The following is a 24,136-nucleotide window of genomic DNA, read 5'->3' as shown; positions in this document are numbered from 1 at the left end:
AAGATATGCGGCAACAGGCGACCCGCGATATGCGAAATCGCTGTTATGATGTAATGGCCGCTTCTACCTAGTAGTGGTGCTGACTGACACCCCGTTGCTCTCCACATCGTTTGTGCCCGCCGCTGTACGCTAAACTCTCACGACCTCTCGTGGCCAATATGCTTGGCAGAAGGTGTTACAGGCCAAGAAAGTTATCGGTGCATTGCGTTCCTCGCGGCGGCTGAATTATACAAGCGAGCTGGGTTACTTACTCTTCGATGGCCGGGAGCCCGGAGGAAGAGGGGTCGGGATGCGGTGCGCCGGGATTTTCAGAAGTGATGGAGGGGATGCGCTGCCGGTTCCGGGCCCGTTTTGTTTTTGGCGGGGGAGGGAGCTCCGCAGACTTGTAACCTCATACAAGATGCGATGCGACCAAGACGCATGCGACGAACCTGCTCCTCCCAGTCCCCAGATGCCACCACCATGAAGATCATCAGATGGGGCGAATGATAAGCGCATAGTAAGAGCTAGGCAGCCATCAGCCTGATTTCTGCCCATTATGCGCTATCCCGCGATGATGTCAGAGAAATGTGTTTGGAGAGATGTTTAAAGACAAAACACAACCAGGAGCTTCTCAAGACTGATTAGACGGTCACCCGAGCAAAGAAACGCACTTCATCGAATGCCTGAAACGGACCGAAATAAAAATAAAATAAAATAAAACCAAGACACAAGCTTGAACGATGAGTTCGACCTCCTTCCTCTTCATCACGGCCGAAAACGCCGACGTCAAGCTCGTGAACCGGCTCCTCTTGACCCTCCGCAACTGGGAGTGCGGCGTCGACTCGGATTGGGATACTTTTGTGCTCGTCACGGCGAAAACCAACACCCTTCCCACGGACATGGAACCCACGCAGCCACCTCTGCCAGAGTTCCGCCGAAACGAATGGAAGGGCGCGGCTATCAAAGATATCGAAACTGTCGTCCTCGCGACGGACCGCGAGAAGCAGGCGGCGCATGGCGAAGCCAACTGGCCCAGCAACAACCTAGACCTCTTCCTCGTGCTGGACGATCAGGGCGCGGCGGACGGCACCATCGCCTTGTTCCAGCGGGCCATCGATGACGACGCCGAGCCGATCGCCTACCCGGAGCGGTTCAACAAGTTCCGCACGCCGTGGACGAACGCGTACCTGGACTGGTGCAACCTCGACATCTCCAACATCGGTTTCCTGGAGATGTGCGACTGGGACGGCGCCGATAAGGGCAAAAACGAGGCCGACGGGGTGTGGTGGACGTACAGTAACACCGTGGGGGAACTTACTTCAGAGGAGGACAGGAAAAAGAGAGATGCGGTGATTAAGGAGCTGGCAGGCCTGGGGCTGGCGTGATGATCCAGTAATTGTGGGATCCTACTGCGGCCGTTTCTTACGGTTGGATTTGCCTACGACTATGTTAAGAACGATCGGTCGATGACCAGAGAGTTGTGGCAGATAGGACAAGACCGAGTAATTCTAGGCATCTGAATAATGAAAGCACCGGAAGTTGGCTGGCCTGTGAAGGTAGATGTGGCCCACCGCTGCTGGGCGATTGAGGCTTTGGCGAGTCCACGTATGCTCGGCCCACGCCGCACGCTATTTCCTCTTGAACGCGCGTACCGCCATCCCATGCCAGTCTTCATAGATACGGCGAGCGGAAATATAGCACGCCGCCTCGAAAATTGACGGGCGATTTTGTGCTAGAAAAACAAACCGAAAATAGACATTAATTAATATGTGATGGGTGAGGCGATTTTCGGATGAATTGCGGCTCAGAAAACGGTATTGTTGGCATTCACAATCCACCCAAGGAAGGCTATGGAGACAACTCGAATCTCCTTCGCCCTCTCCTCCATCTCCTCATCCCATTGCGCTCCCGCTTATCTGTCTTGTGGGGGACAAATGAAAAAACAAAGGAGAAAAATAAATACCTGCCCGAGGACGAAATCGACCACACATCCCTCACCTGATAACCACGCGGAAACAAAGCAGGGGGATCCGGAAAGCACGAACTGGGCGGCTGGCCTCACTGAGATCGACGGCCATGCTGTCTCCCTGAGGCCCGGGCCCGGATAGTGTCAGGACGTCGTTTCATCAACCTCTTACATCCTATCCCATCTTTCCACTCCCCAAGCAGCAGCCCTCGCGGGTCCACCGCAGGCAGGGTCAGAGCCTGTGTGGTCGACGGGCCATTCGCCGCCTCAAGGAGGATCAGATAGATCAGGATCGGACACAAACCGCCTTTGTTGGGCTCCGGAAGATGGCCAGGGTACAAACACGAGCTCCCGATTGTCTGATGGCAACATTCAGGAGCACACGGCACTGATCTAGAAGTAGCTATAAGAGAGGCTTGTTAGTCGACGACAAATGGCCATTCCAGATCCGAGTAGAGTGATGGCTCGGCTCTCAGAACACACTCAACAAACATAACAAGTATAACCTTTGGCGTTCCATCCACCGACAGGACGCACAAGCAAAGGCCCATGCCCCTAAGCCATCTTTACCTCAAGGGAGCACCAATCACAACAGTATACTTGACCAGATCCGACCGACCCTTGGGGGCTTTTTAAGATTCATTAGGGTCGTCCCAGTGTCAGTGCTGGCGGCAACCACAGCGGCTATCTGCTAACCACCCGGGCGCCGCAGCTTTGCTCTCTCTCTCTCACCCTCACTGTGTGTCTGTCTGTCTGTCTGTCTGTCCATCTGTCTCTCTCTGCACCACTTCAGCTGTAGCCTGTAGCTCACCTTAGAAGAAGCAGTGAGAGAATAAACCTTCGGTTATCGGCGAAGAGACCCGAGACCGGATACCAGAAACCAGAGACAACCCAGTGGAGCCATCCACTAGCACCCCCCAAACAACTTGGAAGCTGCAGCACGGCGGGGACCTGCCACCCCTAAACCCCCCTCCCCTCCCCAAAAGTCCAAGCCTCCAACTCGGCGCAAGAGGCTACGTACGACGGTGACTTGGCCCTGCGCCGTTCCCAAGGCACCTGCTTGCTTCCCCGGAAGCTGACAACAATCCCGACCATTCCACCTCGACCACTCGTACGAAACACAAAGCTTCGATCCACGCAACCTCGCAATCGAAACCACCAACACAAAAACTTGCGCATCGCATCATTGTCAATCAGCAATCCTATTTCGCTCCCGAAAACGTACACGAGCCCCGATTTCTCTCTCTCTCTCTCTCATCTCTCACAGACACACACACTCTCCCAACTCGTCGGTGTGTCGATCGCATCTCCGTGAGCTGGAATTCGGACCATCTCCACAATAGCTTGGAAAGTCCACGTACGCCAACATCAAGAAGAAAAAGTCTACCACCGCCGCCAAGATGACGCTTAAGGACGAGTTCGCGACCAGAAACTTCAGTACGTGCTGCCTACCTCCTCCATCTATCCCCTCGTTGCTTGCGCCGGATTCTTCTCTACTCGGCCTGCTTGCCTGCGTGCGTTCGGCTCGTGTTGATGTTGTCGCTAACCTGTCACCATAGGCATTTACGGCCAATGGTAAGAGCTCCCTTGCGTCTCTCGTCCGCCTCGCGCGACGAGCCCCTTTCGAACATCCGCTCGCACGGAAGACCGCCATCGCCGCCGTTCCACAATAGCTTGCCCCGGATTGCGTAGAAAGAGACCCATCATGCGGGACGGTACTGGAGGGATAACAAACAGCTGACTCGAGAATCAATCCAGGCTGGGCGTCCTGTCCATGATCCTGTGCTTAGCACTGGGCATCGCCAACATCTTCACCTTTCATGTTCTGCTCATCATCTTCTGCGCGCTCGCCCTGTAAGCTCGTCTCCCAGAACACTCGCTCCCCGTCACCGCTCGGAGCTCCGTCTAACCTAGACCCTTCTTTAGTGCCTCTGCGCTGGTGATCCTCTTCATTGAGATCCCTCTGTTGCTCCGAATTTGCCCTACCTCGGCTACTTTTGATGGCTTCATCCGCAAGATTTCCACCAACTACATGCGCGCCGGCGCCTACGCCGGCATGGCCGTCATCCAGTTCCTCAGCACCATCATCACTACCAGCAGCTTGATCGCCGCTGGCGTCTTCCTCTCCCTGACGTCCATTTGCTACCTCCTCGCCGGCGTCAAGGGCCAGGCCTTCGTTGGCAGCAAGACTCTTGGTGGCCAGGGCGTTGCCCAGATGATTGTCTAGAAGAGTCAACAGCAAGGTCGCGGCGAAGAAGCGCAGACCGAAGGAGCTCCCGAGCCCTCGTCCACAACCGCAACCGCAGCCGCATCAACAGCTGAATTGGCATAGGCAAGAATCAATGATATCCAGTGCTTCGAAGCACGCAGAACATGGGGGCGACGGGAGGGGAGGGGATAAGTGTATACAATTGCGAGTATCGAAGGTCCATGGTGGCCATGACCGCCTGTGAGGCGCAATGGCGCATGAGAGGTCCCAAAAGAGACAGACGCGAACTGTGTTTTTGATATGCAACGGCCGGCATATTCGGAAAGGAACTCGGCGTCCCGGAACAAGCTCAGGCTTGGTGTGTACAACTTCGGTTGCGCTTTGGTTCCTAGAAGCTCCGGAGATCATGATAGCTTTCTTCATTGTACTGAATTTACTGTTTGGGAGCATCTCTCTCTCTCTCTCTCTCTCTCTCTCTCTCTCTCTAGCTGCGTTGTTTTGCGCTTAGTCGTTGTGTCTGTTGATCCGTAGCACAACGTGCTCTGTGCCCATGCATGCGCGGTCGTTGGAAGGGAATCGGCTTGTTCAAGTTGGCCTAGTGAGAGCTTGGCAGCTCGTGAGAATCCCGTCGCAAGCTCGCAAGCAATCTCAAGTCGGTATAGCTCGATCCGGGCCCCGTTCGTCTAGTGAACGGTGAAGGCGAACAGACTAACACTGGCCAACGGCGGGGGAGGGGAGCCGGCAGAAAGCCTCAGTCGCCGGCTCCGTGGCTTAGTTTGATGCCAAAAGCGCGTAGCCGGGCCAATATGAAGCCCCATGCGACGATATCATGCACGCCGTAAAGCCCGTGACCGAAAAACAAAGCCACCAAAACATTAAAACCCCCCCCAAGTGTGGCAACAAATGACCACTTCTATGAGTGTTGACCGTTTCCCCAACCAAGCGGCTCCAGATTTGGGGGGGGGGGGGGGGGGGGGGGGGGCAACGGCCGGCTTTCCCTTTCCCCTCATGTTGTCGACACTCGCAAATCGAGCAAGTGCCGGAATCTTGAATTACTAGGTGTTGACGTATGCCTTGTCATCCTCCGCGGGGTAGAAGACCTTGGCATGCAAAATACTGCTCAACTCACTAATGTGGTTGCCCAAGGCCGTCAACAAGGTGCGGCGTCATCCAGATCTCGAAGAAAGAGCAAGCAGAGGGGGGGGAGGAAGGAAGAAAAAGTCGTGACAAACGGGAACTGGCAACATGGTATCTGTGGCCATATTGGATCTCTTAACATTGAAATGGCGTCATGTAGCACTACGGTGTGGGAACAACGGAGGAGTGGCCAGAAAGCTCTGGCCCGCTCGTTCGTTGTGCGCCGCCGCCGCCGTTGAGCTTCGGAGACGAGACTGCATGGAGCCTCTGGACCCGATCCACCAACCATTTCAGTCCATGACGGTGACGAGGCTTCCCGTTTTCCAAACGGCCCCCCCCCCCCCCCCTCCCCCCCCACAAGGGTCCTGCAAGATGAAGAAAGGGCAGCTGAGAGAAGGCTAGCCAACTCTACTGATGCTCGGATGTAGTTGCTGGAAAATTCGACATGTCTGTATTTGTTTGAATCAAATTGGGTTCCTACTAAAGCTTGAGTACGTGTACACTGCTCAGTTCCCCATCTCGTCAGGCTCCGCCTGAACATCTGTCATCTATCATCATCCGAAAGGCAAGACGGCTTGCCGGCGCCCCTCCAGGGACGTCCGTGGATCGATCGTCAAAGGCTGGGGCTGCTGGTGGCTCTTCCGTCTCCAGTTGATGGTATACTCTGTCCGTATGTATTTACAAATACGGTGACGGGGTATTGTGAAGAGTGGCTAATGGAACTCGACCACTGGCTCCAGTTGTCTGTAGCTGGGAGGCCTCCGCTCGAATTTGTCCCATTCCGAGTCATCTGTGATTCTATGGGAAGTTGGGCAGCTTAACCATCGTGCCCAGAAGTATTTCATGTGTGGATAACTATTACACACGTAGTACGGTGACAGTGGCCGTCACAAACCGCCGCAAAGCGGGTCCCAATGTACGTTGGTGTTGAAGACATGATCGCATGGGTGGTCTGGCATGCTCCGTAGACTACCTACCTATACATAGTACGAAGGCCGTTCCTTAATTGGTTAACCAGGCGGTTGCAAATGCCTGCTTCGAATGCCTGCCTAAAATGCCTCCTCAAAATGCCTCTCTGGTAACCGCGGGCGCGCTCGGGCGCCCGTCAAGGTGCAATCAAGTTGCCAGAGATGGAAGTCCGAGAGGCGGTGCCGGCTGAATCCTAGCGATGGTCCAGGTGGTCCAGGAAAATGCGCCCGCACGTCCCAGTGCGGGAGGCGGGAAAATTCAATTAACTGGATCATGTTTCCGATTGTTGCGGTGAAGGACGAGGGCGGATGCATGCTCTCAAGTGACATAGAAAAATGGCCGACTGGACGAGAGGATTGCGAATCACGATGTACCGATGCTAAGTTACCGTTGGAGGTCGGCAGGGTCGTCCTGAACGGCTCCCTCTTCCGTGCATGTGCTGTTAAGGCGTTGTATTGATATTTAAGCGGACGAGACGCCGCCTCCTAGCTAGCTGCAGAGAGCCGGTGTCCTTCCATGCAGCAGCGCTTGTAGCATCCCGTGGTCTGGATGGTGGGGCTGGCTTGATTTGCTTGGTGTAGTACTCGGCAGTGTAGAGCGTACCTAGGTAGGTAGTGTTTTGGTGGAAGAGTCGAAGACCTTCCTGACGCACAGGTTGTGCCGCACTGTAAGACTTGCAAGTTTGTCTCTTGGGCTGAAAGGCGGGAGAGAGAGAGCGAGAGACAGACAGAGAGAGAGAGGTATAGATGTACCTGGCTGGGCCACGTCTTCCCGGTTCACACATCCGGTTCCTGGAAAAGTACCTGTGGGACTCGAGGTGGTACCTGCCCTCGGGGCCGCCTATGCCCTAGGCGTGGCCCCGCCTGAAGCTGGACGTTTGGGGGGTTGGTGGTCGTGGTCAGCGGGTGACTTTTCGAACTTTTCTCAGTGGACAGTTTCGATTGGGGCGTGGGCGGGCTCGACCTTGGACCAGACAACGCCCCTGTGGAGCCCCTTCCCCCCGGTTTGCTGTTGTGGTCCCTGCCCACTGTGGGTTGACCGGCTGTCCTTTGCCCGCTGCACGCCGCCGGGCCTGGTTGAAGACTTCAAAAAGAAAAGAGAAGAAAAATTTGTGGCCGGGTCTCTGAACGGCCTCTTGAATCCTTTCGAGGGACGAACAATGCTAGAGGACAGAGGAGTAGCCAAAGTCAAGTACTTGCGAACAGGTTCAAAGAGAAATCGCCGGATGTGTGTGCCTGGGCGAGTGCGCCTGGTGGGGGCCGTTGAAAACAAAGGAACCCCCGGCGTCCCAGCTGGACTATTCTTGACGCAGGTGACTCGGGACGGGATGGGTTTCGCGTTTCTGATTCTAGATCTCGACGCTGACGCGAGCACGCAAATGGGACGCAGAGCAAGTTTGATCTGGTCGAGCCGCTGACAGCTGATTGATGGCCGAGGAACCCACAGAGGCCCTGTGCTGTGCTGTGTCTTGTTGTCCCTTTTTTCTTTGCCCGTCTTTTGCTTCTATTTCTAGAGACTTGCCTCGGGATCCCGGAGAACGGACTGATGTGTTTTGGGCTGTTGCGTTGTGTTTGTATTGGACTTGGTTCATTCGGCATTGCGTCTTGGTTCTTGGTGCTTGGTCGTTGTTGCCAACCAGATCGAGCCTCCTTTGCAGACAGGCAGGCTTGCTTGCTTTGCATAACTCTTCTTCGATCGATCGATGCGAGGTCGGACGGTCGATAGTTTTTTTATTTGGTCGACTATTCTGGTCGGGTAGCCAACGAGAGAAGACAAGCTGAGGAACGGCGGAAATGGTTAGGTGGCTGTCCCATGAACTACAAGACTCGAGTCAACACAATGGCCAACTCAGCTTCATACAGACATGTGTACACCAGCTAGCTGCTGCTTGTCCAATGCAATGCTGCTTTGTCGGGTGACTCTGGTCCATAATTACAAGTTAGTGTAGACAACCTTGCGGGCTGTCCACATCGTTCAAAGGGCGGGCTTCCCCTGACGTCGGAGAATGAGGGTGGTACGTAGAAATGTACATCACGATAGTCGGCAGCAAGAGTACATCGCATTCCCCTCCGTTTTGGCTGCTCCTTCCTGCAGCAGATCCAGCGCGTACTAGTAGTGTTAGGTAGTCTATACCTACTGTATGATGCGCTAGTGGTCGAATGGCGGGGTACAGTGGAGCCCCAGAAACATACCAGCGCGGACCGTGCCAGTTCCAAAGAGACTTACTGTATGACAGAAGCGACAACCAAGAGCTCCCTCACCCTCTCTACCACACCGCACACCACACACTCTCTCCTCTCTCCTCTCTCCCTCCCGCAGAGAACACGCATTGCGTTGCCGGTGCAATTGGTCTGAACGAGCCAAAACCTACCACGGCCCAGCGAGGTACTGGTGGTGGCACTTGCCTCTGATTTCCGCCGTACAGGCATCGAGCATCCCTGCTTCTGTGTCCGGGAATACGTCGCTCGTGACTGGCTCAATGGCGGCAACAGTACCGTCACCAAGCCAGCTGGTTTCGTCAACCCAGAATATAAAAGCTCGAGGTCATGGTGGCTTTTCCTGCTCGCCAATCCCCCCTTGACTTGCTCGTCATATCTGTTCAATGTGTCTACTCAGTCTACCAGCTATTCACTTCACCCGCATACACTTGCTCGTCGCCTCCACTGTGTTGCAATAACACCAGCTCAACAAGACGACAGACACCCCACAACTCGAATCCTTATCCCTTATCTCTCTCCATCCCCCCCTCTCTCTCTCACACACACACACACACACAACGGAAGCTGTAAGTGGCTCTCTCCTCAGTGCGTCGTCATATTCTTTCCTGCCCTGCACACCACACTCCACCGCCGCCCTGAGCTTCCCGCCTGGCATATCCCCCCTCTCACCTCCCTCACCTCCAAGCGGTCGGTCACCCAATGCTCTGCTATACAATGTCAGCACATTACCATCCCAACTCCCCGCTTGCTGCAGTTCTTGGGGCAGAACATGGCAAGTCTACTTGCTGGGCTCAGCCATCACCAGGATTGGCGCAAACGCGCCCCGGTTATGATAGTCGAGAGAGCTGAGAAGGCCGTCATCATCGCGCTGTGCGGTGCGGCGCCGCGCAAGCCTCTTTTGCTGCACTCGATCGTGACATGACAGCCCCGTCTGATCGCTGGGGGGCATCCTCTTCCCCCCTATCGACACCATTGAGCGACCAAACCCAAAGTTGCTGTCCCCAGCGATCCTGCTTTCCCCCCTGCCTATCTAGCTTGTCAGATCTTTACTGCCTTGCGCTCCATCATTACTCCAGTCTGTTATCTGGCATTCAACTGCCGACCCTGTCACCAAAACAAGGCGGGCGCAAAGACACGACTCACACGAGGACGCGAACCAGGGTGGCATAATTTGCTCTTTGCTTTGATATACCGCCAGGAACCTGCGAACTAACTGCACTTTTCTGCGTTTCTTCAGGTTCCAGTTTCTTCTAGAACAAAAACCTTATCATCCCACCACAACCCTTCCATCTCACGACCATCTTAAGCTTGTTTGCCAACATTTACTCGGCTTATTCTCGCGTCATCGACCAAATCACACAAAGACAAAATGTCGGCCGCATCAGTACAACCTCCCATTATCCCTCCCCGACCTTCTAGGAGTCAGGACAGAGAGGAGAACACGAATACCTCGTCTGTCCCCAAGATCCCCCCTCGTCCCATCAAGCGTTTCGACCGCTCCATTTCCCCGAACCCCGATCGTTTCGCGCCCTCGCCCCTGAACGAGAGCCCCTTCTCCAAGAGTCCCAAGGCCACACGCTCGTCTCCAAGCAATGGCTTCCTATCCTCACAAGATCCCGTCCACCACCGTCCTGGCAGTGTTTCGATGCCTTCTGTCGGTGAGGAAGGCAATGAATACGATGTCGTCAGCGAAAGCTTGCCCAAAGCGCCTGCCTCGCCTGAGCACACCCGCTTCGCTGCTGAGGATCTCAAGCTCCATGCCCCCAAGCCTACTGTCCCGGCCCAGAGTGCGAAGCAGAAGGTTATGGCCGTGACCCGCACCGATTCCGACAGGGCGGCCTCCTATGGCATCGGCAGGCCTAGTAGCGACGATATCACTAGGCCCAGTAGTCTCAGGAGGAAGGCCAGCTCCAGTGGCATGTCGCAAAGGTCGGAGAGTGCCTTCGGCGACGAGGAGCATGGTATTCCTGAAATCGGTCAGCGAGTGCCCATGAACCCCAATATTGGCGATGTCCAGGCCCCGTCCCCAGCTCCTGGTTCCGGCGCTGCCGATGGCTTCCATTCGGGGACTCCTCGTCACCATTCTCGTAAGCATAGTTCGCGCGGTTTCAACGAGTTGCCCCCCGGCAGCTACGGTCTCCACGGCCATACCTCAGCACCCCCCAAGGACAAGTTCGAGAAGGCCTGGTACGAGAAGCACCCTGATTCCCTGAAGAAGGATTGCAAGCCTTCTCTGCACGATCGCCAAAACGACTACGCCTTGAGCAGCACGGACTTGAACAGGATTGTCAAGGAAACCCACAGCCGGGGTTCCGGAATGGGTAAGTCGACATGAGCAAACCCTCGATGAAGATCATGACTAACGAATATAGGCACCTCCGCTGCCTATGTCGGCACTCCCAGCGAGGAGGTTGGATATCAGGCGTCCGAGGAGTATACCTCTCGCATTTCTTCTCCAGAGCTTCAGCGCATCAAGTCTCCCCTGAGCCCCCGGTCAGGCTCCCACTCTGAGCTTTCGCCTGAGAGTGCCGCCACCCCCGGTAGCGATGAAGGTACAATCCACGTCGACGAGTCTCACACCCGCCGCAGGAGCTTCATTTCCTACGACTCTGGCCACGAGAACAAGTACAACGCACCTATCCTAGCTGAAGATGAGCTCGAGAAGGATGTGCATCCTTACGACCTTCAGCCAGCCGTCGAGCCCCCGCCAGAGCGCTCTGGCAGTGCCTTTGAAATGGAGAAGGCTCCCAGTAGGCCCACAAGTCGACCTACTAGTCTCTACCGTACCCAATCGCATACGGAGCCGACCTCGACTCCTTTGGAAGATGTTGAAGAATACGAGCCGCTGTTCGATGAGGACGGCACGGAGGTGAAGAAGCCCGAGTCTGAGGTCAACACATGGAAGCCTCGTCATAAGTTCCCGAGCAAGGACGTTTGGGAAGATGCCCCGGATAGCGTGAACTACACCGCCGAAGTTTCGACACCTGAGCCGACGGAAACCGAACGTCCCTCGTCTAGGCGCCGTTCCGAACTCCCCATCGAGAACCCCGCCCTTGAGTTCGCTCGCAAACAAGAAGAGCTTGCAGAGCAGGAAGCCCGCGGCATCCACACCAAGGAGAAAAAGCCGGTGCCCATCGCCCTGCAACAGGCCAAGGAGGAAACCCGCCCGGGGATGTCGAACCGCTTCCCGAGTCGCGATGTCTGGGAGGATACTCCCGAAAGTTTGATGCACGAGGCTGTTGTCGATACTCCCGAACCAACGGAGGAGTCCCCGGTTGAGAAGCCACACGTGCCAGCTCGTCCTCAGAAGAAGGGTTCCGAGTCTAGTGCTACTGCAGAATCACCTTCAATCCCCGAGCGCCCGAAGCCTAAACACATCCTGAGCGGCGACGACAAGTCAAAACCCGCGGCCTCGGAGAAGCCTAAGCCTCAAATTCCCGCCCGCCCCACCAAGACTCTCCCGTCCGGCGCCGATTCCAAGGAGCAGGATTCCGCACCGAAGCAGAAGCCAGCTATTCCTGCCAGGCCTGCCGGAGGCAAAATTGCCGCCCTTCAAGCTGGTTTCTTATCCGATCTAAACAAGCGCCTGCAGATTGGCCCGCAAGCTCCCAAGAAGGATGAGCCGCCTGCTGCAGATGTCCAAGAGAAGGAGAAGGCGCCGCTTTCTGATGCTAGGAAAGGACGTGCTCGTGGCCCCCAGCGTAGGGCCCCTGCAGCGAAGAGCGCGGCTCCCGTCGCTGCGGCCAAGTCTGGACCTACACTGTCCTTTTCTCCCCTTAGGACTTGCTGGAGCATTGGTGACAGTGGAGTCCTCGAAGTTGAGGAGTCATCAAAATCCGAAACTGTCAAGGAGCCGGCTCCTAAGGTTGAAATTGCCTCGTTGGAATCCCAAGCAGCCGAGCTTGAGACCAAGGTTGAGGTTCCTGCGGAGGACCAAACCGCCAAGGACCTGTCTGAAGAGAAATCCGAAGAAGACAAGACTGAGGCTCCCGCATCCGTCAATGCCGAGGTCGAGGCGCCCAAGGAGGAGGTCAAGACCCTTGCTGCCAACACTGCTGGTGAGCCTATAATCGAGGCGACCTTGACGGAAAAGAAGGACGACATCGAACCTGTTGAGGCGAAGCAAACGGGAGGCGAGGCAGCGTGATTGCCGCGGTCTGCCCGGCATGAAAGTGAGTGACTTACTGAGTGGCATGAAGCGGAGAAAAGCACTAGACAGGCATCCTATCTTTGCGTAAATGGTTTCGCTTCTTAGGTTTGATGGGTCTCGGGTCATCAAGTATATTTCCACGTTCCCTAACATTGCCGCAAGGCTCTACAGCGTTTTTGTTTAATAGGTAGCAATCTGATACTGCGTTGTTGTCTCTTTCCGATGGAAGGACAGCGTACCGCCCGCCTGCGCGTCGGCTTGTGGATGATATCTTACATAGCCTGGTGCGTGATGTTGTCGACTATGTTCAAGGTAATTTCCGTATTGCTAACCCAAGTATAATCCTGCGACGACCGCTTTTTTAGTATCGCAACGTGTGCGCTAACGGCCTATGACCCTGCACACCGGGGGACGACTTGTTGTCTAAAAGGTGGGTTGGGTTTATATAACCTGAAGTGAAACGATGTCGAGGGCTGCCAGGACGACATGGGTAGTGCGAAGTGCTCCACACTATGCCCAGTGGCGAGTGTGTCTGGCTTTGCTTGGACATTAGTTGACAGAGGACAGTAAGTAATAGATAGGCATTCGCAGACTCATTATCAAGTCTTGGGTCATATGGATCACCATCCTGGATGAAACAAACAAGTAAGAAGCTCAAGATGAATGAATAAAGTCTATTTGAAAAGGGGAGAGCATGTCGCAGTTCGGCCCAAGTCATAAATGCGCAATAGGCCAACCCGAGTCGTCTTGTTACCAGCAGCGTGGTAGACAACCATATATCGGCCGCGCAGACATTCTATACATGTTCAAGCCTCAGGATCAGGCGCTCGGCTATTGGTCTCGCTGTGTAAGTGTCGTCCTGGTCAATATCCGTGTCGTCCACGATGTGGGTTGTGAAGTTTGTCCAAATCGCCGCGGCGACGAGTTTCATCTCTGCTTCAACAGATCATCAGCAAGCCACCTCTCGGCGCTTTTAATTCGTAGGAATCTTTCCCATTTTCTTTCTTTGTTTTTCCTCTTCTTCTGTTGGAGCTTACCGTTCATGGCAAAGTTGGAGCCGACACACATTCTGCCGCCGCTGCCAAACGCCCAAAAGTATCGCGCCATCTCCCTGCACCGCTCTTCGTCGATATCCGAGTCCACCATCCAGCGCGTGTGGTCCCAGGTCTCTGGGTCCGGAAAGATTTGGGCGTTGCGGTGGAGCGTGTAGCCCAGCGCCGCGACACGGACGCCGCCCGGGACGTGAAACCCGCCGAGGCGGCAGGGCGGGAGGTGTGGAGTTCGCCGTGGCTCCGGACCGGGAATCGGGGCATGAAGGCGGAGAGTCTCCATAAGGACGGCGTGGAGAAGGGGTAGGGCGTCGACCTGTTTTGGGTCCGGGAGGTGTGCGGGGAGGGAGGCGTCCGGAGGCATCACGAGGGACGGGGAGAGGGTCAGCAGTTCACGACGGAGGGAGAGTTGGAGGGCGGGCGATTGGGAGAGGTGCCAGGCGAGGTATGTCAAGGCAATGCCGGCGGTTTCCTGGCCAGCAAGGACTTGATCCATCACTTCGGAAGCCACGGAGAGGTCCTTTTGGAGTATTGTGGTGTGGTAGAGGAGAGACGCCTCGCCGTTTGCGAGGCGTTCTTTCTCGATGCCGGCTTCCAGGGCACGCAGCACGACGGGTTCGTCCGCGGGGTCTTGTCCTTTCTGTCCTTCAGCAACACCGGCCGCCTCGCACAGCTTCTTATTCCACGCGGCGATCTCGGCGTTGGCACCGTCAACCCATGGCGGGTACGGCTTCCACCTGCCCCGGGACACCTTGGCGCAGAGCGCCGTCAACCGCGGCAGCTCCTGGGGCCAGAATGCGTGGCTCGCCCGGGCTAGGTAGAGCTGGAGCCAGTGGTCCCTGTAGGCTCTGTCGCGGATGAAATCCGTGGCGTTGCGGAGGCCGAAAATGTAGGCCGTGATGAAGTCCATCGTGGTGGCGAGGAAGGTGGAGAAGACGTCGATGCCGTCGGAGCTCAGGGTTTCGGCAGACGCCGAGGCCGAGAGAAGGGGCAGGAGACGGCCAAAGAGAATGACACGAGATTGGGCATTGGCCGCCTCGGAGGCATGGATGAAAGATTTGGCGTAGACGTTTGAGACCATGCGTTTGCGGAGGGAGTGAGGTTTGGAGGGGAGGGTTGAGAACATACAAGGAACGCTACGGTAGCGCTGTCAGTCATGGAGCCATGAGGTTGCTTCGATTTTATGTTAATTCCGAACTCACCCATAATTATCAAAGATGGAGTACCACTCATCCTTTTCGAACCCCCCCTGGTACACCGTCTTAACAGCATCGTAACCGTCAAGGCTCAGCTCATTGGGGGCTATTCTGAGAACCGGGCCGAGTCTGCGGTGCGCTTGATGGAGGGTCCGGTTTTGGCAATTCGTCTTCCTCATGTAGAGGACCCAAAGAGGAGAGATGTGACATGACCAGTGCGGGACAGGAATCTTGGACAACGGTGAGAGGAAGAGCGGGTGGACAACGAAATGGTAGAGCAGCCAGGCGGCGGCGCTCGCAATAAGGACGGGGGTGAGATTGGATCCCATTCTTTCGAATGGAGGTAAGTGTTTGGATATGGTCTAGGCTGTGACTCAGTTGTTCCACTCAACTCTCACACTTATATGGTCGGTGGCTTGATGATGATGATGATGATGATGATGGGACGGGTGACTCGAGACAGCGCATGCTTCCAAGAGTGAGAATCAAATTTGATGGTGGATGTAGACTGCGCCCTTGTTCTATCATCTAGTCCGTCAGAAACATGCGGAGCGGTTATCAGGACCTCATCGCTCCTGTCGCCGGTGCCATACTGGCGTTATCTTAGAGTTGTTGCGACTTTGCGCTAACAGCGGGGTCATCACTAGAGATGCAGAAACATGGGCCGGGGCGGGGGCTGTGAGTGCCATGGCGGGCGGCTAACTTCTAACTTGCATACCGAGCGCTTGTCTCGGTGTGCATCTACACGTATCTAGGTAGGTACTTAGGTAGGCAACCTAGGTACTGTGTCATAGACGGGCCACCAATCCCTGCAATCATGACTGCAGAGGCTGCCGCGTGCCATCTCCCCGGTCATTATGCCTGACTCTTTTGAATCATCCTTCAACTGCACGCACGCACGCACGTTTCTTACATCTCTTTAAAGAACTGCTTTTCTTTTCGCCACACTGGGAATTTGATCATGAAGGCCTGGGGTTTTATCTGCACTTCAAAGACGCACTCATTCTAGAACAAGCTTCCCCACTGGACTTGCTTCACAACAATAGCTAGAAGACTTTTCCAAGACCCCTTCTCATTCCATCCCATGCATTAGTATCCCGACCTCCTCCACCATACATACCCTCTCCACAACCCACAACCCTGGGTTTCATCTCATTCTCTCAGTTATCACTCTTCATGTCACGAGAACCAACCGCCAGACAAGATAGACAGAGGTTTCGGACAAACGCTGGAACCAAAAGTACCAAAACATACAATGTTTGACCAACTGCCAGACGACGTTGTCTTGGAGATTGTCTCCCACTTGAGAACCGCCCGCGATGTAGCCCACCTCGCCTCGTCGTGTAAGCACCTCCATCTCCTCCTCAGCGAGGATGGTTGGCGCACCTTTGTCAGGACCTGCTTTCCCCTACTGTCCCTTCCGCTGGGCAAGGCCCCGAGATGGGATGTCCTGGCAAACAAACTCACCCGCCAGGTGCGAGCCTGGGACACAAAGGCATTCCAGCTCATTGCCTACACGGATGACCGCTGCCGGGACGGCAACTACTTCACCGGCTACACTAACGCTGGACGCCCCTTCTATCCTGTCATCGACGCTCGCCTGGTCTTCGACAACGCCTGGGAGCTCGTGTCGTGGGGCGCGGGCGAGGATGTCGTCGGCCGCTTTAGGCCCCTCAACAGCGGCGGGCGTGGGGAATCTGACGCCTGGTTCCGCATGGAGGGTAAGGCTAAGGGCTACCAGGCGGGAGTGGGCGACGTCACGGCCATCCGCCTTGTCGAGCCGGAGGGGAAGCTAGGTCTTCTTGTCGGCAGGGCCAACGGCGACCTGCAGCTCGTGTCGGCGGCCCCAGGCACCGCCGGCAGAGCCCTCGCAACCTACAGCATTCCGGCGCCCACGGGAGGTCTTGAGGCGACGACGTGGACGTCTATCGGATCAATAGACACACTACCCAACCAGTCGTCCCTGGTTGCCGGAAGCCGCGCCACCGTCAGCTTGTTCCCTCTGAACACCGCTGGAGGAACGGGCGAGACCACCCTCCCTCTGGACTCGCAGACATTCGAGGTCCCTGGCCAAGAGGGCATGACGCAGTTCGTTCACTCTACCAAGGCGCTCAATAACGATACCATCGTCTGCGCGCTCTCTGGAGACGTCAACCCAATTCGTTACCTCACCGTCACCCCCTCGGGCTTCACCCCTTCCCTTGCATCCAAGAACCCGTCACTTCTGGCCTCCCGCGGCATCGACCCGAACAAGAAACAGACGGTACGCGCGATTCACCCTGTCAACCCGGGCCCGGCGGGCCACTCCAACCTCCTTCTGAGCGCCTGGGACGACGGCACCATCCGCCTTCTGGACGTCCGCACGCCGTCACCCTACGACGTGCTTTACCAAGACATGTACCAGCCCTTCGAGACGCACTCTTCCCTGCTGGCCTACGGCTCGGATCGCTTCGTTGCGGGTAGCAACGAGCTCGAGGCCCTTAAAGTCTTCGACTTCCGCTGGAGCAAGGCGTACTACCACTCCGCCGCACTGCCGTGCTGGTCCGGCATGCCGTTCCCTGACCCCCTACGAAGAACTAGTAGTCGCCCGCTGAGCATGCGCGGCGTCGGGTGCGACTACGCGAGGGGCCGGGACTGCGTGTGGCACGAGCGCTCGCGCAAGGACTACTACCGGCCCAACTACCGGTTCCACGTGATGCCGTTCCGTGACGCTGTGCGGTCGTCGACGAGCCGCATCTTTTCGCTGGCCAAGGCGTCGGACGTGTCGGAGTCGTTCTATGTCGGGCTCGCGGGCGCCGTGGCGGAGTTCTCGACGGCGCTCGGCGTCGCGGGGCGGCAGGAAGGGCAACATGAGGACGTCGTCGCTCCCGGGGTGGTCTCCGCGGCGGAGAAGAGGGGCTGGAGGGCCAGGGCCTCGCACATCAGCTTCGCCGAGACCGGGGACGGGCTTCTGGACCCGGGCGTGTCGATGAGCACGTTCATGCCGGATCTGGTGCAGCGGTTCGGGGACGAGGTCGGCGCGCCGCAGTTTCGGGAGTGGTGGGCCAAGACGCCGCCCAAGACGGCAGTGTGGCATCGGTGGGACAAGAGCTTTTGGCGGCCGACGCACTTTATGTAATGAGCTGGGGCTTGCGCATACAACGACATGTTTGTAGGAGGCTTGGCCGGGGAACGTCGTCGTCCATCAAGCGGAAGGCATCGCTGGCTGGCGTAGGAGGAGGACGAAGGAGAGAGAAACCCGATACGCGTACTAGTTGCTGTCACGGGAGGAAATAGTGAAATGGTTCTGGGAAGTTAAGGAAGCATAGAGCAAGCGACGTTTTACATTGGTCGGAGTTAAAGAAAAGCGTAAGTAGATGAGATTTATACAAGTATAACAGGGATCAGTTTCAGATTGGCTACTACCAGAGTCCGAGTCAAGTAGTATGGTTAATAGCAGCAGTAGCAGGAGTAGCAGCAGTAGTAGTAGACATCACCAGTGGTTTTTCCGCTCACCGCCTCGCCCTGTGTCACCTCTCCGCTCTTTTTCGATCATTGCATCGAATTCTGCTTGAGCCTTGTCCTTCTCCGCTTGCTTGTCCTTGTCGACTGCATCGTATGTGTAGTAAGCCTCGGACTCACTCTGCTGGGCCTGGGCACCGCCAGACGCCCGCAACGGCTGTTTCGAGGCCTGCCGAACGCGATCCCACGCTGAGCCAGATTGGACCGATGACTGAGACCTGGTGGTTGGTGCGAGAGGCGATGCGTCGTCAATGTCCGGGTCGTCGAATGTGCCACTGTTGCTGCTGCTGCTGCCTTGCTGAGAGGACGAGCCCTTCCGACCCCAACCCCAGTCAGGCCGTTCTTCCGAAGATGGCGGCTCTCTCGAATAGCTTATGGGAGGAGCACGGTTGGGCTCCCTAGGCAGAGTATAGCCACTGGCGGAGCTCATGGAGCTGAGAGTATTGTAGTCCTTGTTCTGCACGAATGCATCATCGCCGCCACCGCCGCCGCCGCTCCTCCTCTTCTCGATGAGTTCATCAATATAAGCCAAAAACCTTCGCTGCTCCTCAATTCTGCTTTGGCCTTCAGTGACGGCACGGCGGCTTGCCTGGATCAGAAACTCCCTCTTGTCAGGGTGATCGGACTGGGCGGCAATTTGCTCCTCAGTGGGGATATTGGCTAGATGTTTCTCTAGAAGTCCTATCAGACCAACCGTCTTCTCTCGCTGACGGATGAGGGCTGCTAGCGGCAGCATGTCGGCCTGGCCCCTGGCCAGCCTCTCGAGCTTCATATCCTTGCCAAACTGGTTGAGACGCTCATCGCGTCGAGCGCTCACAATGGCCACCGTGTTCGCATACGAGCGGATAAAAGGGGAAACGGCTAGACTGGATAAGGCGAAGTAGGCGGAGAACCTTGTGATGTGCCACATCCGGTTCGCGAGGCGGCCTTGTAGATGCGGCACTATCGCGGCGGGAAACACATCGGGGCTGAACTTTTCGAGCTTGGGCTGGAAGAATGGAAAGCGGTAGGTGCCACGCCCTCTCCATGTCAGAGCAGCGGCCAGCATCGCACTTGCTGGGGTTGCCCAGGCGGCGGTCCGGGCCTCCTTGTAGCCAATGTGGCAGAGGACGTTCACCTCTTCTTGGGTGGGGTGGCGGCCCATGCCCTTAGCAGCGGCGCTGAGCTTCATCCTCATCACCTCGACATATCTCTCGGGTCGGCGAAATAAAAGGCGCTGCAGAAGCGTGAGCTCCGGGGGTGGGATGTGGTAGTCAGGAAACGTGATTCCTTCTTGCTCAAAGTTGGAATCATCCATTGAGGCCATCTTGTCAACCTTGATGCCAGGTCTCGGTCAACCTGGCGGTTGTGCAATGCGCGTTTAAATAGACCAAAACCAGTCAAACAAGTAAAGCGCGGTGGTTGAGCGAAATTGGTGCTGATTTGTGTTGATGGCTTCATCCAAAGGTGGCTCATCCGTTGGTGTTCTCCAGAGTCCTGACGTAGGTAGTTGCGGGCTAAGCTCTCAGGTTGGTTGAAGCTGTGGTGGGCCCACTGGTTCGGAAGAGTGGAGAATGGGCCCCGAGCATACCGGGTCTTCGGTATAGAGTTTCTCCATGTCAGCATCGGGACTGATCCCGATACACGCACAAGCAGAACAGCCGCGTTCGTGTTGCCTGGAAGTCCTTCTCGAATCGCCACGCTGATCGGAAATCTAATGGCGTAAGGCGATAGTGGTTCAAGTTTCTAGTCGCTAACAATCTCCATGCCCTTAAGCGGCCATGTATGCTTTCGGTGCTCTATCGGTGTACTTACATCTGACGTAAAGTACGTAACATCAGAAAACCACAACAACACTATTGTGGCCTCACCTCTGGGAAGTACAGACATAATGCACGTCCTCCATACTCCACTAACGCAAGACATTCCGCAGGTAGTGAATCAGACACGCTTATCCAAAGTCGCGGCGCCTAGGTTGTGTGGATTTGCTGCAGGGGCCATTGGCTTGTACCTCTGAGGTGCCCCACATAACCCCGGGAACGTGCAGCAACGCGAATTAAACAGGCGTGGAGCAAGCGCGTCCCGAGCGCGTCGAGGGACCAGGACCACCACTTTAGTGCCGTCACTTGGTCGAGGGGTCCCCCGACTTCCTTCATGACCCTTGCACTGACTTGATCAAATCTTCACAATAATCCGTGATACTTTCTATGCTCACTAAAGAACCCGACTTGCCGATATGCCTCTCAAGAAGTCGTATTCGGAGCATGTTGGCTTGCCGTCAAAGGTGCACCACAGAACAGGCCCCTCCGCGAGACACTTGCTAACTTTGTACAAGAACCGCTCGTGGCAACGCTCCAAAAGCAATCCAGTTAACGCCCAAATATCACGACCTCTCGCCCCCGTATCCGAAAAAACAAAGAGCAAGTTGAACCAATTCCAGTTCCAGTCCGCCAAGGCCTCGGACCAAGAAAATGGCAGCGGAAACGAAGATGGCATCCGACAGACTCGAGATGACATCGCCATCACACCGACAACAAAGTTGAGCTGGCACGACCTGATGGAGTCGAACGCGCCCAAGCAAGACGACACGCAGATATCGCCCAGCGAGCGGGTTCTATGGAATAACGAACGAGACAAGAACAATCGGAGCTACGCCGCCGCCCTCTCTCCCATGATGCCCCGGAAGGGCCGCAAGAGAGCTAGAAGCTCATCACCCATATCCTCCCCTACACCACACGAGCAACCTGTCACGCCGGCGGTTAATGTGAAGAAGCTCAGCGAAGCATTCAAGTCACCACGCGCAGACCCAACCCTGGAGCTCTGGGATCGCTTCTCGCTCACCAGTAATGGCAATGTAACACCTCTAGGTATCACAAACCCGACTCTCGCCAATTTGATGTTTTCTTCATCTCCGCGAAATCCCAAAAACGCAAACCCCTCTGCGGGCGACAGTGGCTTGCGGAGAGCCATAAGTTGCGGTCTGAACTGGCCCAAGAGAAGAAGAGTCGACCGTTCGGATACGCCATCTTTGACCAGCACGTTGACCCGGGAGACGACCGACAGCTCAAAGAATTCGCTCGTAACGGCGCTTCTAGATACCGTCACAGGTAGCATGCACGAAAACAGCCCGCCTCAGGAGTCGGAACCGTCTGTGGACCGTGAGGACGAATCTCCGTCTCTCAAAAAAAGAAAGACGGCTACAATGAGGCCACCAACCCTCTCGCCTTCACGAAAGCCACTTGGGGTCATGAAGTTACCTCATTCTGGCAACACCCTTGAGCCCAGTGTCGCACAAGATTTAGGACTTGGCTCGAAAGGGAATATGGCCCCGGTCGAGTCCGATTATGGGGATGTTGACTTTGACGAGTTCGACGAGTTCGACGACGACACGTTTCTTGAGATTGAGGCCAGTATTAGCCTTTCAAATCCGAAACAAGATGCCAGGCAGAGTACGCCTACTCCTGCACCTCCTGCTCAACCTGTACAGGCTGTTCAACAAGATGATGTCAACTTGGACGACGAATTTGGCGATTTGGACGACGACATCTTTGAAGCTGCAGAGACTATTATGGAGAGCGCGGAAGTGAACGCCGCATCCCAGGCGCCAACGAGCACAAGACATGCTGCTGCGGGAACCGTCAGCGTCCCTCAGCAAGATGACCTGGAGGATGTCTTTGGAGACGACTTTGGCGGAGACTTCGACTTCGACGCGGCAGAACTCGCCGCGACGCAATCGGCCCAAATACCCCACGAGTCGTCTACAACAGCTGTACGTCCCAACCAACGGCTGCCACGGTAGCATATGCTAAGACTAAGGTAGACCAGCCAAAAACCCAAAGCCATTCAGCGATATCTGGTGACCCATGTCCTAGAAAATGACTATGCGGATGAGCACGGGCTGTCACGAGTGGAGAAGGTAAGCAGATTCACCTGGTCATCCGAATCAATGCTAACACGCAATCAGATATTGATCGTCCAAGTCGACAACACAAAGGCCATGAGGACAATTCATCTCCGCGATGACTGGTACGAAACGCCTGCACACGCTAAGGCTTACGTACATGTCATTGGAAGCTTTTCACCAAGCGGCCAATGCATCATTGACGATTCACACAACATTTTGATATTGCATCCAGATCAGCTGATATCGGCCACGGTCGTAGCCGATTCATTCAGTTGCATGCGTCGAGCAGTTTTACAGGACCGCGTCAAAGCGACCAGCGAGGCGACTGCACCTTTGGTATATGGAACCATGCTCCACGAAATTTTCCAAGAAGCTCTCTTGGCCAATCAATGGGATTTGCGGTTCCTCAGCGGCGTCATTGACAAAGTTATGGAGAAGCATATCGAAGACTTGTACAAGATCAAGGTCAGCATCAGCATTGCTAAGGAACATCTTCAGTCAAAGATGACGGAGTTGAGCTACTGGGCTACGGCATTTGTAGCCTCTAAGCCGAATGTATGTCATGCCCGCCTGCCGCCTGCCTACCCTCGCCGCTAATTAAAACAAAAGCTCGATGCTGTCGTTCATGATCGCAATGGAAAGAAGGCCAACATGTGCGTCAGCAAACTACTCGACGTTGAGGAACATGTCTGGTCTCCAATGTATGGGCTCAAGGGCAACATTGATGCAACTGTGCAAGTCACAATGAGGGACGGCAAAGACGTCAAAACTCTGACCGTCCCCTTCGAAGTCAAGACGGGCAAGCATGCCAACAGCAATCACATGGCACAAACGGCGCTCTACAACCTTCTTCTTTCTGACCGATACGACCTTAACATCGTCTATGGTATCCTCTATTACATGGAAACGTCGCAAACCATGCGTATTCCAACGATTCGGCACGAGTTACGTCACATGATCATGCAGCGGAATCAGTTGGCGTGCCATATCAGAGAACGCAGCGTTCAGCTTCCACCGATGAAGAGAAGTAAGAACATGTGCGGAAAGTGCTATGCGAAAACATCGTGTTTCATTTACCACAAGCTCGCCGACAACGGCGATGCTGAGACAAGCGGCATGGACAAGGGCTTCGACGAGGTTGTCAAACACCTTACGCCAAAACACCAAGAATTCTTCCTCAAATGGGAAAATCTTTTGACCAAGGAAGAAAAAGAGACCCAAAAGCTCAAAAGGGAACTCTGGACCATGGTTAGCCAGGACAGGGAGAAGGTTGGAAGATGCTTCTCCGACGTCATCATCGAAGAGGGCTCTTGGTCCGAGGACTTGGGAACTTCAAAGATCAACCGCTTCAGCTATACTTTCGTCAAGCGTGTCCCGAACCCGAACCACTCTTTTTTGGAGTCTCAACTTGCTGTAGGAGAGCCCGTGGTTGTATCAGACGAGCAAGGGCACTTTGCTCTCGCCCTGGGCTACGTTACCTCCGTTCGCAAACAGAGAATCAGCGTAGCGGTCGACCGGCGCCTCCACAACGCACGCATCAAGCAACCTGGCTTTGATGAAACTGACAATCAAGTCTTCGCTAGTATCATGGAGGTTGTGCCAGAGGGATGTGCCGTAGGCCAATCTCATGGCAAGATCAAACAGGCACCTATTCGCTACCGGCTTGACAAAGACGAGTTCAGCAATGGCATGGCTACTGTCCGCAACAACCTCGTTCAGACCATGGCCGAAGGCGTCTTCGGCTCTAGAGAGATTCGCCGCGCCGTGGTGGACCTAGTACCCCCCAGATTCAAGGCAGCACCTACGCAGTACGTCGTTGCCGATCGAGAGTGCTTAAACGTCGACCAGCACAGAGCTATTGAGAAGGTGATGAGT

General features: G+C 55.5%; 8 protein-coding genes across 8 annotated transcripts; 5 read left to right on the top strand and 3 right to left on the bottom strand.

Annotated features, from left to right (window-relative positions):
- Positions 1-722: 722 nt before the first annotated feature.
- LY79DRAFT_669836 (uncharacterized protein) lies at positions 723-1,367 on the top strand (the record flags this gene model as incomplete). Its single annotated transcript, XM_060563703.1, has 1 exon — positions 723-1,367. One exon carries the CDS (start codon positions 723-725, stop codon positions 1,365-1,367), a length of 645 nt encoding a protein of 214 aa, XP_060414112.1.
- Positions 1,368-3,348: 1,981 nt separating this feature from the next.
- Positions 3,349-4,175, top strand: LY79DRAFT_669835 (golgi apparatus membrane protein TVP18; the record flags this gene model as incomplete). The annotated part of the gene is made up of 4 exons (XM_060563702.1): positions 3,349-3,385; positions 3,508-3,523; positions 3,707-3,802; positions 3,875-4,175. 4 exons carry the CDS (start codon positions 3,349-3,351, stop codon positions 4,173-4,175), a joined length of 450 nt encoding a protein of 149 aa, XP_060414111.1.
- A 3,212-nt stretch (positions 4,176-7,387) lies between these two features.
- On the bottom strand, positions 7,388-8,260 carry LY79DRAFT_215634 (uncharacterized protein). The gene has a single exon (XM_060551571.1). The coding sequence runs from the start codon at positions 7,943-7,945 to the stop codon at positions 7,451-7,453; it is 495 nt and encodes a 164-aa protein (XP_060414110.1). The 5' UTR covers positions 7,946-8,260; the 3' UTR covers positions 7,388-7,450.
- A 1,591-nt stretch (positions 8,261-9,851) lies between these two features.
- LY79DRAFT_515735 (altered inheritance of mitochondria protein 21) lies at positions 9,852-12,629 on the top strand (the record flags this gene model as incomplete). Its single annotated transcript, XM_060554743.1, has 2 exons — positions 9,852-10,803; positions 10,855-12,629. 2 exons carry the CDS (start codon positions 9,852-9,854, stop codon positions 12,627-12,629), a joined length of 2,727 nt encoding a protein of 908 aa, XP_060414109.1.
- Positions 12,630-13,454: 825 nt separating this feature from the next.
- Positions 13,455-15,514, bottom strand: LY79DRAFT_215606 (cytochrome P450 family protein). Its single transcript, XM_060551570.1, has 2 exons — positions 14,884-15,514; positions 13,455-14,817 (listed from the first exon to the last, which is right to left on the bottom strand). The coding sequence occupies exons 1-2, from the start codon at positions 15,204-15,206 to the stop codon at positions 13,560-13,562; spliced, it is 1,581 nt and encodes a 526-aa protein (XP_060414108.1). The 5' UTR covers positions 15,207-15,514; the 3' UTR covers positions 13,455-13,559.
- Positions 15,515-16,132: 618 nt separating this feature from the next.
- Positions 16,133-17,995, top strand: LY79DRAFT_669832 (uncharacterized protein; the record flags this gene model as incomplete). Its single annotated transcript, XM_060563701.1, has 1 exon — positions 16,133-17,995. The coding sequence occupies one exon, from the start codon at positions 16,133-16,135 to the stop codon at positions 17,993-17,995; it is 1,863 nt and encodes a 620-aa protein (XP_060414107.1).
- A 354-nt stretch (positions 17,996-18,349) lies between these two features.
- On the bottom strand, positions 18,350-19,684 carry LY79DRAFT_579853 (uncharacterized protein; the record flags this gene model as incomplete). The annotated part of the gene is made up of 1 exon (XM_060560054.1): positions 18,350-19,684. One exon carries the CDS (start codon positions 19,682-19,684, stop codon positions 18,350-18,352), a length of 1,335 nt encoding a protein of 444 aa, XP_060414106.1.
- Positions 19,685-20,593: 909 nt separating this feature from the next.
- Positions 20,594-22,156, top strand: LY79DRAFT_515564 (uncharacterized protein; the record flags this gene model as incomplete). The annotated part of the gene is made up of 2 exons (XM_060554728.1): positions 20,594-20,641; positions 20,693-22,156. 2 exons carry the CDS (start codon positions 20,594-20,596, stop codon positions 22,154-22,156), a joined length of 1,512 nt encoding a protein of 503 aa, XP_060414105.1.
- Between the last annotated feature and the right edge of the window lie 1,980 nt (positions 22,157-24,136).

This window comes from Colletotrichum navitas, assembly GCF_030913465.1.
Source record: "Colletotrichum navitas strain CBS 125086 chromosome Unknown LY79scaffold_30, whole genome shotgun sequence".
Classification (NCBI taxonomy): domain Eukaryota; kingdom Fungi; phylum Ascomycota; class Sordariomycetes; order Glomerellales; family Glomerellaceae; genus Colletotrichum; species Colletotrichum navitas.
Note: the sequence above shows the minus strand (reverse complement) of the source record. Positions and strands in the feature narration are given on the sequence as shown.